Source organism: Alligator mississippiensis, chromosome 6, assembly GCF_030867095.1.
Source record: "Alligator mississippiensis isolate rAllMis1 chromosome 6, rAllMis1, whole genome shotgun sequence".
NCBI classification, from domain to species: Eukaryota; Metazoa; Chordata; order Crocodylia; family Alligatoridae; genus Alligator; species Alligator mississippiensis.
In genome coordinates this window covers 43433774-43451797 of record NC_081829.1, presented here as the reverse complement: position 1 = coordinate 43451797, position 18024 = coordinate 43433774, and the positions used below count along the sequence as shown (strand labels likewise).

The window sequence follows — 18024 nt, the reverse complement described above, 5'->3', positions numbered from 1 at the left end:
TAGGCAATGGATAAATCGTATTCAGAAATCAGAGGAAGATTTCTATCAGAAGACTGGAGTTTTGGAGTGGTCTTCCAAGCAAAGTGGTAGAGGCTAAAGAACATAAATCACATTTAGATTGAACAAGGCAAGTTTATGAAAGGGATAGTATGTGGTAACCAATGTGTGTGATATGTGGATTCATGTATTTGCAGTCCCCAGAAATAGATATAGCTGTTTTGTATTTTGAAAAGTGCCTTATAAGCCTATGCTTCAGGGCTTTTGGATGGTTGCCAGGAGGGGTTGGGAAGGAGTTTTTTCTCCTGCATTAATTATGCTAGTTCTAGGGGTTGTTTTTCCCCCTTCCTCTGAAGGAGAGGGACACCGACTCCAGGTAAGACCAGATGTTTCTGACTGGGGTGAAGCAGTGATCCTGCCAGGACTTAAACAAGTCTTTGCTAATAAGTTGTTTCTTCCAATTTTTTTTTTTTTGGGGGGGGGGGGGCGCAGGGGAGGGTAGAGCATACAAGGGGGACTGCCTTCAATCATAGCCTGAGGCACTGTCTTTAGGATTGTTTGGGCATAGCTCACCAACTACTTCCCTGGTACCTTGGTTTTACCTTTGGCATGTTAGAGTGCTTTGGTGTTTCAGGTACTGTGCCTTGTAGTTGTGTGTGAGGGTTTGAAGTGGAGATTTCCATAGGAAAATGACTGCCTACAAACACAGGGGACCAGGTCAGTGGCCTAAAAATCCCTTCCAGTCTTTTGATTCTCTGTTCACAATGAATAGGAGAACCAGCCACACCATGGAACTGTACCCCTTAAGCCACAAGATCACTGATGGGCTTCAAAACAAGCAAGGCATCTTAAAATAATAGCATAACCAATCCTTGGGAAGTATTCATTATTATCTGGTGGGGGAAGGTTGGGCCTCTTGCTTTCATGTTGTTTTTACTGAAGAAATGATGTAAAATAAGAACAGAGAAACTGGGTTTGATGTTGCAAAATGTTAGGTTAAATGCCAAAAATTAATCTAATATTTGCAAATCAGTCTAATCAGGATAAAGATGCACTGACAAAATTGTGTAGCATACTGTAACATGACCCAAACTTTCAGGACAGCTGTGGCACCCCTATAGGTCCCACCTGTCCTGGTTTGCTCTCCAGCCTCCCCCTAACTACCTATCTCTTCCTGCCACACCTTGCTGTTAGGGTAATTGTATGGACTAGGCTTTTTCTAGAGGCTGAAAGAGCTTATAGGGCCCTCCCATTTGGCTCAGTCCTTGAGGCTTCCTAGCAGGGTTCCCCTTCCTCTGCTGCAGCCTACCCATCCTTGGACCCTCATCAGTCTCAAAACACCTGGTATCTTCTAGACAGCCACATAGCCACAACCCAATCAGCAAAACCCAAAAAGGAATCAACTACCCAACATAAAACTCCTCATCTCTCTGAAGCTTCCTGAAGAGCTTCTTTTTCTTCTGCAGGTCTCGGTCAGTCTGAGACTCCAGTCCCAGACTCAGGCTTACATGGCTCCTTCCTGGCCTCTTTTCCAGTCATCAGACCCAGCTCCCTGCCAACAGGGCTCAGGTGCTGTTGAATCTCTAATCAGCCCAGCATTCTGCTGCCTGCAGCCTGGTCCTTGCACTGCATTTAACTGGGCTACTCACCTCCTGGCCCCTGCAGCTGCGCTTTCTTTGCTAGCTCTAATCCTACTCTCCTCTCCTGAGAGTGGGAACAAAAAAGGGGAAAGCAAAACAAGATTCTGGTGGATTACAAAGAACTAACTATAATCGTGAACAGAACCTGCTTATTACTTATTTGTTAGACTGACTTGAACAATGAAAATTAAAAGAAAATCATAGTTGGTAGCAAAGCTATTAAAACTGAAATTTTCACACTTTGTTAACTAGACTCTAAGACTTCTTTTCCATGTCAGAAATTGTCGGTTTTTACCAGTTCACTACTACTTTCTATGACTTCTTAAGCCTCCTGGGACTACATGCTTCAATTTGTTCAGTCATTTTTATCTTCTCAAGTGGTATATTTAGCAAGGTTTTTCATGACTAGAAGCATGCCTATTTTTGCACTCTATCAAGCCTGTAAATATTTAGATAACAGCAACTACTTTTTAAGTAGTACACTCAATACTTGGTATCATACAAACAAACAGAAATTATCAACAACCTATTTTGAACACTTGTCACACAGGAGCCGCTCTTTCTTTATTGCATGGGCATGGCACATCAATAGATTTTACCTCAGTGCATAATAATATATTTGAAAAGGTAGAGTGCAACTGCTGCTCTTCTTTAAGCTCACTTTGCAGAACTAAAAAATAGCAGCCCTCACCCCTAATACAAGCATGTCACTTCCCAAAACAATGGCATGTGGATGATGGGGATTTCACTGGCTATTTTTCTGTAAAAGTTCTGTGCATTTGGAAAAGAAACAGCAGAAGGAGAGGAGATGCAGCAAGGAAGCCTTAGACACAGCCCACCTAAGCACAGGGAGCATGACCTTGAGAGATGCTTAAACCGAGATCTCTAAAAGGAGCTTAAAGCAAAAAAAAAAAAAAAAAAAGTTTTTTTATTTAATAACTGCTGTCTTCAGGTACACTGAAGTTTATAAATAAGTAGCACTACATCAAAGAAACACCCGACTCCATCTTCAATCTCTTTTTCTAACAGAGACCCTGAATTTGGCTAACTGCATGGGTCAATAAAGGTGTAACAATAGGCTTCATCGGTCCTGAAAATGAGACTTAAATCACAAGGCTCCTAAAATTCCCTCCTCTGGAACTTCCCTCATCAAGAAAAAACAAACAAAACAATCTTTGGCCTCTGGCACACATTACACTTAAGATATCACCAATCAGTTAATCATATATTAAGTTGTTACCTGGCCACATATTCAATCAATTAGTGTGATAAAACAAGGAATAAACCACAACGTTATTACACAAAAAATGTGTAATAACGTTGCGGCTAGGTTTTATCACGCCATTAACTGAATGTGCAGCCAGGCCAGGGGGAGGGGTCTCAGCCATGGTAGTGCACTATGTACTCCTGCAGTGGGGAGCCCCATCAGGTGATCTGAGCTCCCAGCCCTGGCGGCACACCATGCACTCCCGTGGCTGAAGATCAGCCAACTTGCAGGTGCAGGCAGAGCCTGGATCATGGTTACAGGCTCCCCCTGCACTGGCAATAAGGCATGAAGGTATCTGATGCTCAGTCCCATAATCATGCCTCCTTCATGCACATTCCAGTAAGCATATTTGTGGGGATCCCACACTGGATTCCCTAACACCTTTATTTGCACATCTGCCAAGGGCCTGTAAGTGCTTCAGTGTAGATGACAATAAAATTAACCTGATTTCATAGTAAATAATACCCCCATTTCAAAGAGGATTTTATTGCAAGTGGAATGGCAGGCTATAAAGATGTATTGCTACATTAAAAATGTATCTGTTCAGAGAGAAAAATGTCACACTTTTGAAGAAAAATTATAGATGCATGACATCTCTTATCTAATGATCTCAAAGCACTGCACAAACATTAATAATAGATAGGAGGAGAAAGTTATATCACACAGGGTTTGCTGAATCTTAAATTTATAAGCAGAATTCTCTACTGGCCTTCTACATATTTTATCCTTTGTACAATTCTATTTTTAAGAAATGTATGTTACCAAGGGAGGGGGGGGGGGGGGGGGGGGGGGAAGAGGGGAAATTAGATTTTCTCAATTCACCATTTGATTTTAGGGTAGTTAGATAATAGTTCACAAAATAATTTTAACCTTACAAATGGATTTGGCTAATCAGTAATGAGAGATTTTAGTTCTTGTGCATGTTACTGTTATCATCACCTCTGCACTGGATTAAGAGAACATGTTCTAAGGCTGCTTTGACCTTTCAGAAGTAAGAGCTGTATAAGGTGGGCCACTATCAACAAGCAACTCCAATATTTTAGGTGATATACTTGTGAATCATTTTAGTTCTAGGTACCATACATGTTGCTAATGAACTTTCCAGCATGATATAGTTCTTACCCAGGTACTTTAAAAAAAAAAAAACACCTCAACCCCATTTTCCATTCAATCAGCTGAAGTGCACTTAAGTTTGGCACTGACATTGGAACTTACCTTCCGTGACTAAATAATAAAGGTGGTTCAATAGAGGGCTCTGTAATTATTATGGTCTGGTCCTTGTTCTGCTATATTGGAAAGTACTATACAAGACATTCACACTACATAACTATTATGTTTTTAATTAGTTAAAGAATTAGTTTGTTGCAGTGCTACTATGCCTTTAACATATTACCTGCAAGTGATGTTACAGACATAATTTTGATTCCATGTATGTAAGCACAAACATATTGTAATTACACTCAAAAAGGATTCTCTCATTTTGAGAGTTATCATCCATCCATTGGGGACTCTAAATTTTAAAACTTTTATGAGTACCCCTATATTTAAACTGTGACCTCTGTAGATTATAGAGGATCTGCCCCCCTACCTGCACTTCCATACCCACACATGCAGTTTGGGCTCAGCTGAAACAATTAGCAATTCTTGTAGTAACAAGAAAAAAGTATTAACTTAAAAAAAAAAAAAAAAAAAAAAAAACACAACACCACCACACAGTACTGAAAAGATACTCAAGGTAACCAGTTGCTCAATACAAATTATTACCAACTCCTCACCCTTCTAGTAGCTAGTTCTACTACAGCAGAAAAAAAAAAAAAAAAGAGCAAAATCTCTCGAATTTATGACTTATCAGGTTTGACATTGCATTCTGCTTATGTCAACGGTTTTACCAAATATCAAGACTGATGCAGCTCTACATGTGCCAGACTGATGGAGTCTTGGGAAAGAAGTAAATTGCTGATAATATGCTGATCACTTAAGACTCAGAGTGGGATAGTTTTTGAAAAGATGGACTTGGACTAGCTGAATACAGTCAAAATGGCATATAAGCAGAAGTCCAATTCCTGCAAAGGGTCTAGCAGCAAAGATTTATACTGTAGAGAATCAAACTGAAACCATTGATACTACCCCACAGACCAAAAGATCTATGTTGGTAAATCATTCTGCAACATACAAATTATAGTTTTGCAATAAAACATACTAAGCATAACCAGGGGTCCAGGTTTTCTGTTCACCATGGAAGAATGTGGTAAAACCCAGATTCTCATTTCAAGGAGAAAAACCTGGATTTTCTCTTTCAACGTAGGAAAAAAAAAAACAAACAACAACAAAAAACACAGAAAGCGGTGGGTTTCCTCCTCTAAAGTGGCATAGTTGCAGCCTGCAAGGGTGAGGGGGAGTGGGAGGAGGGTAGTCAGGCAGGGGGTGCCATGTGCCTGTGCACATGTACACAGGTACATGGCCACCAGGCACATGGCCACCAGGCATCCTGGAGAGTAGCTTCCTCAGATAAGTTGGGGGGGGGGGCAGGGAGGGAGTTGAGGCTGCCATAGTGAGGGAAGGAGGGAAGGAAGGAGTTGGGCAGGGCTGGGTCTGCTACCCAGCCCAGATGGTGCATGGGGCTTGGGGCCCAGGGCCAAATACAGCTGCAGGACCTGAACAGGGAGTAGGATGAGGCTGTGGGTTGCTCATCTTGGGGGGTGTTGCTAGCTCCCCACTGCTGCACACACTCCCAGGGAGGAGAGGGGAATATATGCCCCCCAGGTTTGTGCATAGGGTGGGTATGGTCTGTGTAACAAGTCGCCCTCCCCAGCACCATCTTCCTGGTCATCCGTGCCTTACGTGGGGCACCCTTGGAATTCTTCTGTCCTGCCCTGATCTCTCCTGCCAAGTCTTGAGGGAAATTATTATGCAAGCAGGAGACTGCCTATTATATTGGGGTCTCTCCTAGGATGGCCTGACCCCCTTTTTTTTTCCTGGCTAGGCCTCCCCATCCAAACCTACCAAACAGGGTTTGACTCTGAGGCTCTAGCTTTCCCTTCCAGTGCCTGGAGGCTCGTGGCCCCCTTTTCTGCTCCCTTCAGGAGCACAGCACTCCATGGTCCAGAGGCACAGGCACCAGCCCCACAGCAAGGGGGCTGCAAATTCAACGCCAGGGTGCTACCCCACTAGTCCAAACGAACACACACACAAAAAAAAAAAAAATACACTTGCACCCCCAGGTGCACCAGGCCTCCCTGGCCCTTTTAAGATTGTCGTTTGAGTGCTGGGGTTTGTGTGATCTCAAACTGCACCCTTACTGGCACTCGGGATCTCCATAGCCCTGTCTCACCCTGTGCCTCACTGTCACTGGGGCTGTACCCCCCCCAAAAAAAAGCTGCGCCCTCACTGGAGCTGGGGTCTTTGCCCCCCCAAAAAGCTGCACCCTCAGTAGCACCGGGGTCTGTGCCCCCCCCAAAGTTGTGCCCTCATTGGCGCTGGGACTCCCACTCCAGAGTGGGTCCCCAAAAAATGAGGCCTCCTCATAGCCTCACCCAAACCTGCGGTCTTATTCAATAATCACAAAAAATAATAATAATAACTGCACATGCTCAATCAACTCAGCGGGCCAACTTACATGAACTCTCTTTGAGTCTCAGCTCCGCACCGCCAGCTACAGTCCTGGTTGTAGATGCAGTTGCCATCTCACAGGGGCTTCTGTAGCTTCCCCCTTCCTGCCATGGACCGCTCCCCAAACTTCTTCCTGGAGCTCTCAGGAATACTGCTTCCCCTTTGGCTGCTGACCTCTTTACTGCTGTTCAACCCAGGGTTTTTATAGTCCTGCCTCTTCTAGTCAGCTGACTAGCTGTCCCAGTTCAGCAGTTAACCCCTTCCTCACCAGCCCTCTGTGCCCAGAAGGTTCTGGCCTTAAAGGGGTGCACCTGCTTCCTTGCGACAGAGTTAGGTTTCCCTGTCACAGGCTGCCCACTGAGGGCTTGGGCTCTCTGCCTTGCTGCCCTCCCCCCAAGGCCCCCACAGCCCAGCAGGCAGGACCCAACATGGCAGAGCGAGGCAAGGTAGGGAGGCTCATGTTGCTGCTGGGTGCCCTGTGCCGACTAGTGAGGCACCACCTACCCACCCAGCAGCAATGAGGGGCAAAATTCTGTGCCACCACCCCTGCTGCTGTCAGACAGGCAGGGACACTTCACCATGGCAGCATGGAGCTCCCAATGGTGGTACAAGCCTCCCCAGCCGACCCTGCTCTGCCCTGCCATGCTGGGTCCCACCCACTAGGTGATGGAGATGCTGGGGGAGGGCAACAGGGTAGGGAGCCCATGCCCACAGCAGGCAGCTTTCTCCCATCCCCCCATGGGCTCTGCTTCAGCTGTGCCATTTTTGGGGTAGAGCCTCCCATTGCCTCCCATGGGTGGCAGCCAGGGCTCAGGTGCTGCTGTGGGGGGCAGGAAGTTGTGGACCTGGGTCCCTGGCCCTATAGCCCTGGCAGCTGGAGACCAATCCAGCATGGCTGGTGGTGAGTAGGGGATCATGGGTGGGGAGTTAGGGGCACCAGCAGGGTTGGGGGGCTGTGGCTTGGGAGTGAGGGGCAATGACATGGACAGGGTACTGGCATATCAGGGCTACTCAGAGCCACAAAGCAGTTGGGGGGTGAGGCAGCTGCAGCTGAACCTGCATCCTGATGAGTGAAAGGGGCAAAGGGAGCTCTGATTTTCCATGATAAAAAACTGAAAATCGAATGCCAAAATGTATAGATATTTAGAATTTATTTTATTATAGTAATTGAGGCACTGGTTGGCTTCCAAATAGCTTTAAAATTGTAAATGTATCAATAAAACATTGTGTTCAATGGATACCTATATATATAGTAATGTTTCATTTTAATTGCAGAAAACATGGGTTTGGGGTTTTTTCATCAAAGAATTTGCCATTTTAATCAGAGAATTTGCAATGTTTAAACACAGAAAATCAGGATCCCTGATCATATCAATAAAATATTAACTGAAAAAAAGAGTTGTACAACTGAAACAAATAACCTGCTTCATTTCACCATCAACCTGAAAGGCAATTCTTATACAAATCAAATAAATTTCATACAAGTGTTTTGCTTCTTCATTTAAAACAGAAAAACAATAAAAATTTCCCCACATATTTCGATGTACTTTTCACCTCAAATAAGGAACCTCATAGAATTTACAAAAAGTGTTTTTTGGGTTTTTTTAACTACTGAATAGCATCAGTCTTATATGAAACTGGGCATTTCTACATGTAAAACTATGCAACTGAATAAACCAAAGAGCAAATTGCTCTTCAGTAAACTGCTCCCAGGTTCAGCATCTACATGTGCGCCCAGGACAGCAGCAAATTGAGCTGGGGAGGAGCAGCTCAGGCCAGGGCTGCTCCTGCCCTGTTGTTCTCCCCTGCAGCAGCCAGGGGGGGCTCCAGGCTCCAGTCACAACTGCTGGGGTGCCAGCCCCAGGGTGAAGGGGAGCAGGGGGCAGCCCTAGGCTTTGGCTAGTGGGAATAGTGTGGCCTGGGTTCTGGGGTGCAGCCCTGACCTGGCAGGGTGTACAGGGGGTCAGGCCCAGGCAGCAGGTGGCTGCATCAGACACCAGAGGAGCTGGCTGGACCATGAGGCTCCTGAAGTTGCTGAGCCATGCGTCTAGGCAGCAGGCAGGAGTGTGGCCCCTTGCTGGTTGGGCTGACCAGGCACAACTTACTCCCAGGTCCGAGTCTACATGTACATTGATGCACAGTAAATAACTCTGCGGTAGGATAGCACTTGTATTTACAAGTACTACCCTGCTGTAGAGTTTATTAGCTGCCTGCAGCCTAATAGCACTGCACATGTAGACATGATATGTTTACTGTGGAGCTAAGTAGGCAACAGTAAGTTAGACAGTAAATGTCTTGTGTAGACACGCCCGCTTATAGTGAAATTGTAAGTGTGTTGCCTCACCTTCCGGCTTCTCCACGTGGGCTTTTGCTCTCTCAGGAGCTCCTCATCTAGTTCATATAGATCGAACAGAATCTTTAAACAGAAGAAACAAGCAAACATACCCTATCTTCCAATCCCAGACACTCAGAGGGTTCTTGCCCTAGCACAGTAGTCTGGCCCCTTCCTATACCCTGCCACTTGCCTCTGGCTCACAACTCTTCCCACACAGTTGACTGTCTACTGCTCTCCTCTGTGGGGTTTTTAAGCTCCCAGTGAGCCACTCCTTTACAAGCAGCCTCCTCACATCTGCAACTATTCAACAGAGCTGACTTACCCCTCTTACAGGGATAGGTCACCTGGTTACAGAAATATATATGTATAAGATGGTGGTTATTGTTGGGTCATATCCCAGATTTATCTCTAGTTTGTGCATGAATGGTGATGCTCTTTTCTAATTCAGTCTACCATGGCACACAGTTCATTTAGAGGAACATGGGGAAATTACACCAAATGTACAGGAACTGGATTTTATCCAAGATGCTAGTGCTATTGCCCCTATCTTTGTAAAGTGTCATGAAAATTTTTATGACCTCAAGCAGTCAGAACTTCATCCCATTTGAAAAGCAGCATAGTAACATAGATTAACCTGAATTATGGCACCCAAGTGTATGTTTATGAATGATTCAAACAGGAGGAAGGCACCTGCCTTACAGCTAAACTAAGGCACCTTGATTAGGTATTTTTCCATACGAGTAAAACTGATTCAATGACGGTACTAACTGCCTGAGATAATTCCCTGCAGTATATAACTTCTAGCAACCACATCATGGGATTTTACTATATTCTTACAGATGCAGCCATTTAATTGTTCAAACCCCTAGAAGATATGAGCCATTTGCTAATGGAGCTTGAGGCATTGATTCAGTCACTGAAATTTTGTATAAGAGTAACAACTAGAACAGAACAATTAACATTATACCCAACTTCATAAGTAAGGCTCCAGCCAAAGTAAGTGAATCACAAAACTATTCACAGTAACTTCTGTTCTCTACCTGTAAGTGTTAAGAGAAACAGAAAGGCTGTTTTATGAAGGAGAAGATATTCCAAGAAAATCAAATTTACAAAAAAAATACATGGAATGACATAAATGGATACCCTGTAGTAAATGTTATCATTTTGAACAGAATGTTTCTTGTGCAATAAACTATGTGTATGAACTGTTAATTCAGCCAGCTGGGGAAAATATTTTTAAAGCAAGCTGTTTAATTAATGTACAATGTACTAAAACATAATAACAACAACACTTTCTACTTCCACAGCATTTTCTTGTCAATGATGATGATGATGCTGATCTCAAAGCATTTACAACCATTAATTAACTAAACCTAAATGCACCCCTGTGAGGGAACTTAATTGCTATTATATTCCTTGTATATATGGACAAATAGGCACAGATATTGCTTAACTGTCCAAGACTACGGAAGAAGTTAGTGACTTGCTAGAATTATTACTTTGGAGCCCTGGCTTCCTATTCTTTTCTCTAATCACAGGGATGAAATATGCTAGTGAAAAAACATAAGTGATATTGCTTACCTCCCAGGGGGCACACCACAATGAAATTTCCACAAGGTTCTCTGTATGAATTCAGGAATGGTGATGGCAAAACAAACCCTGATATAATCAGGAACAAAGTGGGAGGGAGGGTGTGAGTCACTAGGTTTCTTGGTTTTCTTTCATGGGGGTCTCTCAGGGCAGTGGATCAGACCATGCTGTGAAAGTAGAAGTTACATCGGCATTGATGTGCAGGGAAGAAATTGGCATGAAGGGTAAAGAGTGCCCTAGACCTGGTTCTTTTCATTCTCTAGTTCTTTTCAATCTCTAGTTCTTTGAAATCAATAATAATATCACCCAGCTCTTAAATACCTTTTCATTAGTAGGTCTCAAATTACTTTACAAAGGACTAAGATATTTTAATCCAATTTTATACATAAGGAAAGTAAGTCGGAGAAGTAAACGTCCAATCAAAAGTGTCCTAGAAAGCTAGTTGTCAGTCCAGCCACAGCAATTTATAGCAGGGCTCCATGCAGCCAGAGGTAGACTACTGCTGGTACTGAACTAGCTCATTTGAAGCTAGCTCAAGGGTCCATACTACTCTGCAAGATGAGACACAGGAATTGCACCTTCCACATCTCAGTCCAAAGTTTTTTTTTCTACCAATATAAGTGAATAGGAGAGTATTCTTATGCACTGATGTTTTGGGTTTTATACCTGCTGAAAAAGTTTGATATAAAAAAGAAATAAAATGTGTTTTAAGCAAAAACATTCCAAGCTAGAATGTTAGCAGATGAAGTTCAAGTGACCCAGACTATAACAACAGTTAACATCAATGCAAAATTCAAACCAGCAATCCTTAAAGATATCAAAAAGGGAAGGTGTGTGGAAGGGACTTTTTCTTCTAATTGTCAGCTACAATGAAAACAGCAAAACAGAAGAAAGACTGGAAGGAAAGAACTACTGGGCTCATTCCAACTGCTTCTTAGGGCCTTGTTACAAGTTGCAGTTTTTGCTGCTCAGAGGTTGATCAGTATTAGTGCTAACTAGATTTTGGACACATCACACCTTAGGACTAAAAGCTTTCTCTGACTGTATCTTACCTGCACAGCTGTGACTTGCCACTAGAGAGCTGGCAAGCAGGGGCCTGATTAGGAACTACCACTGTGAGTTGCTACTACATAGCTGTTAAGTCAGGACAGGCTTCTATCCCTGCTCTAGGTTGTGGTGTGAGAGAGATGGGATAGTGGGGGGGTGAAAACATGAAGCTGGGAAGCAGAGAGTTAATGGGATGGGGGTAGCAGAAATGAAATGTGAGGCAGAAAGGAAATGGTGTCAGAAAAGTGTGGCAAATGAAGTCAGTCAGTCACTAAAAGACAAAATGAAAAGTAGTAAAAAAAAGAAATAAAAAAGAGGAAGTAAATTAAAGAAGGCGTCATGTTTTAATGAATTGGGATTTGGTATTGGGGTGTGGGAGGTGCTGGTCATGCTTCCTGGGGTCGCTGGAAGATGGGAGCAGTGATGGAAGATGCTTTTGGGAGAGCTACTGTCTCTACTCTGGGAGGAATCCTCATCTCATGGAGACCTGATCCAGCCCTCTACCTTGTCCCTACCCCTCCTGGATCCATCTTTGCCCTGCAACCTGGCTAGCTGGCATGTGCTCTGCAGACTGTTCACATGGGGTAGCACCCCACAGGATAGGAAGGTCACACCCCCAGGGGCAGAAGGAGTTGGCTTGGTGCCAGAAATGAATCCTGGGCAGTATAGTTCAGGGGGTAGAAAGTTTGTTTACACAAAACAGAAGGGTGAGGGACGGGACACTTCATCCTGGGATGCTGAAGGACTGTAACTTGGGTGGTTCATTTGTGGGAAGTGGCCACACATCAGAGCTAAACCTGCCCTGGAGTGGCATAACTTTAAGCTGCTTAAAGTGTGCCTAAAACTAGTTTTTGGTGTTAATGTGTATACAGTCCAGGAGTTAAGAACTCCAGGAGCCATCTAAAATTAATGTGCAACAAGGCCCTTAAACTTTACCTGAATGCCATCTTCCCGACTCCTTTGTCCTTATCTAATTTCTCTGCATCTATCTACCTTCAAGTTTCTCTCCTCCTCAAATTTCATTTGGTTTAAAACTGCTACACATGGATTCAGCCTACAGAAGATGTCTGCTGCAGTGTGTTTTATTTCTTCATTTTCATTTCATTGATTTGATCACTTCTTATGTTTATTATTTTTCCTATGACATTGCCTGACCCTAAAATCCCATTACCCTTGCTCCTCCAACTAACATACAGTCAATTTCCCTTGTAAAACAATTCAGACTGGCATTTTCAAAGATGTTTAAGGAATGAACATTCGAATCTTATTGCAGTTCATTGGGAGTTCAGCACCCTTAAATATGTTGGAAAAGCTCACTTTGAAATTCTAAAATGTAGGTCATATAGCCACAAGCTTGAATAGGTCCATCTTTTTCAGTTGTCTTTAGAATAAAGACTAACAAGACTATAATCAACTGGTCTTTTCCAACTTCTATTGAGTAAAGTATATCAGCTGCAGTGCTACTGCTTTATATGAATGACCTGATTTTTCCAAAGGAATTTTTATTTACAGGTTTGGTCATAAGGAATCAGATGTCCCCTATCATTTAGATCTGATAAAACAAGAAGTGGAGATATAAAACAAAATCTTTCTAAGAGGCTCATATCACCCACCCCCATAATAATATCTGTCAGAGTAGGCTCTAGAAAAGGGACAGTGGAAGGAAACTCACAGAAGATTTTGTACCTACGGGTTCCTGAAACAGTTATGCTTTTTTTCAGAGTGGCAAGGTAGAATTCATCCCTCAGCAGTTCATGGCATGACCAATTCCGTCTGCAGCAACCACAGCTGCAAGCTCAGCTGACAAGTTTTGGGTATCATTAGATCAACAATTTTCTCTCAGTGGGTGTACTTCCATTCATCCATTCTCTCAGCAAATTTCCAGCTGGAAGTTATCTCTAAGGGACCCCTTAAGGGGAAGGGATCTCATGCTACATTAACATTACATTGGTTATCCAACAAGGCTTTGCATAGTCACATGCATATGTCGTCAGCAGACCCTCCTCCTTAATGTGAGTCCAGGTGAGAGAAAGAATAGGGCTACCATTGAGAAAGCTTCATCCCATCCCGTATGTGGTAAGAGAAACAAGACAGAAAGGACCATCCATACTTTTGCAAAAGGGTTCCCTGTTCAGCTAAACCAGAGAAAAAAGGGATATGGAAATAAACCAGAATTTCTCTCTCACAGGTAATTTGAGAGGAGGGGGCTTGACCCTTGAAAATATTTTTGAACTGTGAAAGATTTTTGCTGCAATGATAAAAAAGTCAGAATCCTTGCTCAAAGTAACTGTCTGCTGACAATTCTACAGTACTTATCCTGTGAAAAATATCATCTCCTGTCATGGCTCCTATAGATTTCCAGTCATTTACTCTAGAATTCTACTCATTTATTTACTATTTCCACCTATTTAGTTAAAAGACAAATATATATTTTCAAAATATTTTCCTGCCCAAACCAGTACCTTGCAATAAATAGCTTTCCACCCAGTAACTGTCTTTCAAAAATACATTCTCTTACATTTTCTGCACTGTTTTTCATTTATAAATGTGTGTACATTGTCAGGTGAACACCATCTGTAAATTCAAAAATATTTAATTTCTTTTAAAACATATTAACACAGTAACCATCTCTTATGTGTACCACCTCATCCTTCCCATTCAAATTAGTGAGTCAGTTTTGTGTTTCTGTCCTAGAAGCATGTCTGAGTAGTCTGGCTTTTGTAATATTCAGAGCATACGAATTTCATCTGAGTTGAGCCAGTTTTGTTTTCTTCTAGTTATTCCAGTATTCTTATGTGTGTTTTAGGAGACTGAAAAAATTATCATGAAAGAGAGGTAGTTAACTGTATTAGTCTGAAGTCAGGCAGGAGGCAGGCAGGGTGGCAACTTAGAGTGTCTATACATGTGTTCCAGGGTGGAGGGCAAGAACGCTTTAATTAGAGGGGCTGTGAGAGCTGCTCTAATTAAAACATCCACAGCATCACATATATGCAGCATCCCATGCTTCAACATGGTAGCAGTGAACTGCCATTGTGAAATGTGGGAATTATGAATACATGTGATACAGAGACTGCTGGAGTACACTAATTAGCATGCTCCGGCAGACTCACAGTGGACTCAGTTAACTGAGTCTTCTCCAACACATGCTAATTAGCATGTGTGGCAGCAGAGTTCCATCATGTGTATAGGTGCCCTTGTGCCCTTAAAGACTAACCAGTTGGGGTAGGTATGAGCTTTCAGTAGTAGTATTTTTCATATATAGTGCACCTCTGTATATAGAACATACCTTGGTTTTGAAGGAAAACCGGAAGAAAAAGGAAGATCTTTCTTTGCTGTGAGTAGGGAGCCAAGCCTGCTGTCAGCCCCATGCACCAGATGGGGCCAATAGATTGATTGGGAGCGCTAGACCCAGGGCCAAACACTAAACTGAGCCTGCTCACTGATTCCAGAGCCATGTGCTGGGTTGGACTCAGTGTGCTGAGCCCAGCACTGCATGCTAGGTCCTAGGCCACATGCCAAGTCCAACCCCATGTGCTGTCTCTGGGGCTGCATGCTAGATCTGACCTCATGCTGGCTCCAGAGCTATGCACCAGATCCAACCTGTGAGGAAACAATGGCAGCATTAATTGCTGTGGCACCCTGAGGCTCAACAATTAGTGCTGTCACAGCTCCCTTGATAACAAATTTCTGGATGCATGGTGATTACTTTTTCTCGCATATAATGTGCACCCCAATTTTCCACACCTGGTTTTGGGGGAAAAAGAACAGTGTTACATGTGAGAAAACATGGTACTTTGGCACATCCTAAGCATCTGACAAAGCAGGTTGTTGCCTATGAAAGCTCATGCCTTTCTGAACCACTTGGTCAATCAAGGGGATGGTTTACATTTATACTTTAGTTTACATCCAACAGTGTCGAACCTGTTCTTGCTGATTGACAAGCTTTGTTATCCCAGTTTTAAAGAAGGTGAAAATGAGACACAAGGCTGCTAATCAACTTGCCCATGGTCAACCAGAAAATTTACAACAGAGCCAGGAACAGAACTAAGGTTCAATGCTCTATTCAACAGACAGTTCTACCTCCCAACACTATCTTAGTTGTTCATCAGTCAAGTAGAATACAAAGCATTAGGAATGTTCCCTTATATCAAGCAGAAAAGTTGTAGAACATGTCATGAATTAGACTGAAAAGTAGTTTTTTCCCCACTCACTTGAATATAGAGAGGGAGCATTTACCAGTCTAAATTCTTCAGAGACATTGCTGGAAAAGTAGGGTGCTTAATAATTTAATCCTGGAGCTTTATGCATATGCAATGTTTCTGTTCTTTCTGTTATTGTTTTAATGACCACTTCAAGGTCTCGGTTTTCTGTGCACAGCATCACTGATTTCTGAAAATTAGATTCCTTCTAAGTAATCTCAAATTAAGCAATCAACAATATAGACACCTGAAATCATCAGTGACTTGCAAAATAAATGTCAGACAAATTCTGGTAATTTCTGTTGTGAGAAAGCATTATTTTAAAGCAATAATCTAAATATGTACCTTGTTCTCATGTGTCCAGTAACATAAGAAAATGAATTTTGGATAAATAATAAAAAAATAGATGGATCGTATAATTAAAAACCAAGACATGTGGCAAACTTTTATCTTACATGCCATTCCTTCTCTTTGCTCATGTCTTCTTTATGTAAGAAATACAATGATAATATTAATTTGCAATACTTTAACTGAAAAAAATAGTGCATATTCTTACATGAATATTTTGCAGTTTTCTGCTCTACTCAAAACCCAAGCAAATCAAGTGTTCCTATTTGTGTTCTAACCTTAATTTACAACCTTCACCTGCATGAACATTTCCTAGGTAGCTTTCAATCCCACAACAGACTATAGACGATCACTTTTTGCCAGTTTGATCTTCTACCTAATTACAAACTGCCTCTGCTCTACTAGCTAGTATGGCTATGACATTCCTTCCCTCAAGTATAATATATCCCTTTTCTCCCTTTACTATACCTCCTTTAGTTTTTTCAGCTTTCAGACAAATTCTGAAATATATTTAAAAAACATATCCTATCACTCCAGCTAACCTAATATCTCCTTGAAGAACAGAGACTACACTTTAAAAAGGTTTATGTTCTTGTAATTTATTACCCCAGTGAGTTTCCTTATTAGGACAAGTTTCAGTCATGCCAATTATATCATCATTTACATGAAAATACATAGGGGTAGGACTCTGCCATCTTCACCATTATGCTCTGTCCTTCTGCGTAGAATACATTAAGCAATACTGCATATTTGAAAACAATTTTCAGATCTCCCTCCTGACAGTATGAAATTATTTTCAAGGTTTGTGTGAGAAATTAGAAAAAATTATTTCTGAAGTAAATTACTTCTGTACTGTGAGCAAAAGCACTTCTTGCATTCTTTCTAAAATGACAGCATTTTTCTCCAGATAAACAGATCATGTTCCTTTTTCAAGGAAAAAAAAAGAAGAAAGTAATAAGCTGTAATTCTTTACCCTCCGCACATCTTTGCCAAAGGTTTCACTGTAGCTAGTACCCAATATTTCAAATTGGACAAAGGGGTTGGAGCCGTCTTCTCTGAACTCCATAACACCAGTAAGCCCAGTTATATGACCCTAAGGAAACAAATGTTATAGATTTTAGAATAGAATAGAACTTAATTTTATAAAGCACCTTTCATCCTCTAAGTCTCCTAAAGTGTTTTGCTAATGCTTGCTGTGAAATTGAATGTGGCAGCCATGATATGCTCTGCAATTGCTCACGCATAGCCTCAGACAAACGAAACTATCTTACTGAGAAAGGAAATAAAGATATAGCTATTGCGTGTTTTGAAAAATGCCACTGGACCTTTTACCTGCACAAGGATAGCCACCAGAAAAGTAGAAAGGACCACAGCTGAATCTGAAAACAAAAGAACTTTTGATTTCATTGAATATAGAGCTAGATTCTGGTAAAGAACATGAACCCATTAAATGTCTGGCCTAAAAGAAAGAGCACCACATATTAGGACAACAAGTGAGGCTTGATGACAAACAAAAAATTGTTATTAAAACTCTTGTGTACAAGGCCTACTGGGCTTGATTCTCACCTCATATCTATTTAAAAGCGGTGGAAGTCAAAGCATATTCAACCTTGATTAAACTGAACAATGAACTAGAGTTGTCATTAGAGTAGGACAAAACATTTTCAACCAAATAAAATGCAATCAAATATTTTCTTCTGCTGAAGATGATTTTTTTTTTTTTCATGGAGGCATGTGGGTTTTGAGAAAAGATTCTTCAGAAAAGATTTTTGGTCCAAAGCTCAGTGTGTATTTGAAAGAAAAAGAGTGAGAGAAATAACTGAGCATTTTATAGTAGTGTGAAATCTGAATCAAGCCCACCATAGCCAACACTGCATGATCTTTCTGTGTTTCCTGAAAGCCAATCTATTTTATCTAACAAAAGGAACTTATCCTGTATCCGTGGCCCACCTTGCTACTTACTTACATTGTTATTGTGAAATGACTGATCTA

The 18024-nt window shown here is 42.0% G+C and overlaps 1 protein-coding gene across 2 annotated transcripts in view; it reads right to left on the bottom strand.

The window, feature by feature from the left end:
* Window positions 1-18024, bottom strand: part of GRID1 (glutamate ionotropic receptor delta type subunit 1) — a 1166358-nt gene that overhangs the window by 201002 nt on the left and 947332 nt on the right. For both annotated transcript variants that reach the window (XM_006277864.4, XM_019497194.2), the window contains one exon: window positions 17006-17125. In XM_006277864.4, coding sequence (XP_006277926.1) covers window positions 17006-17125 — 120 coding nt within the window. The remainder of the gene's footprint in view (window positions 1-17005; window positions 17126-18024) is intronic.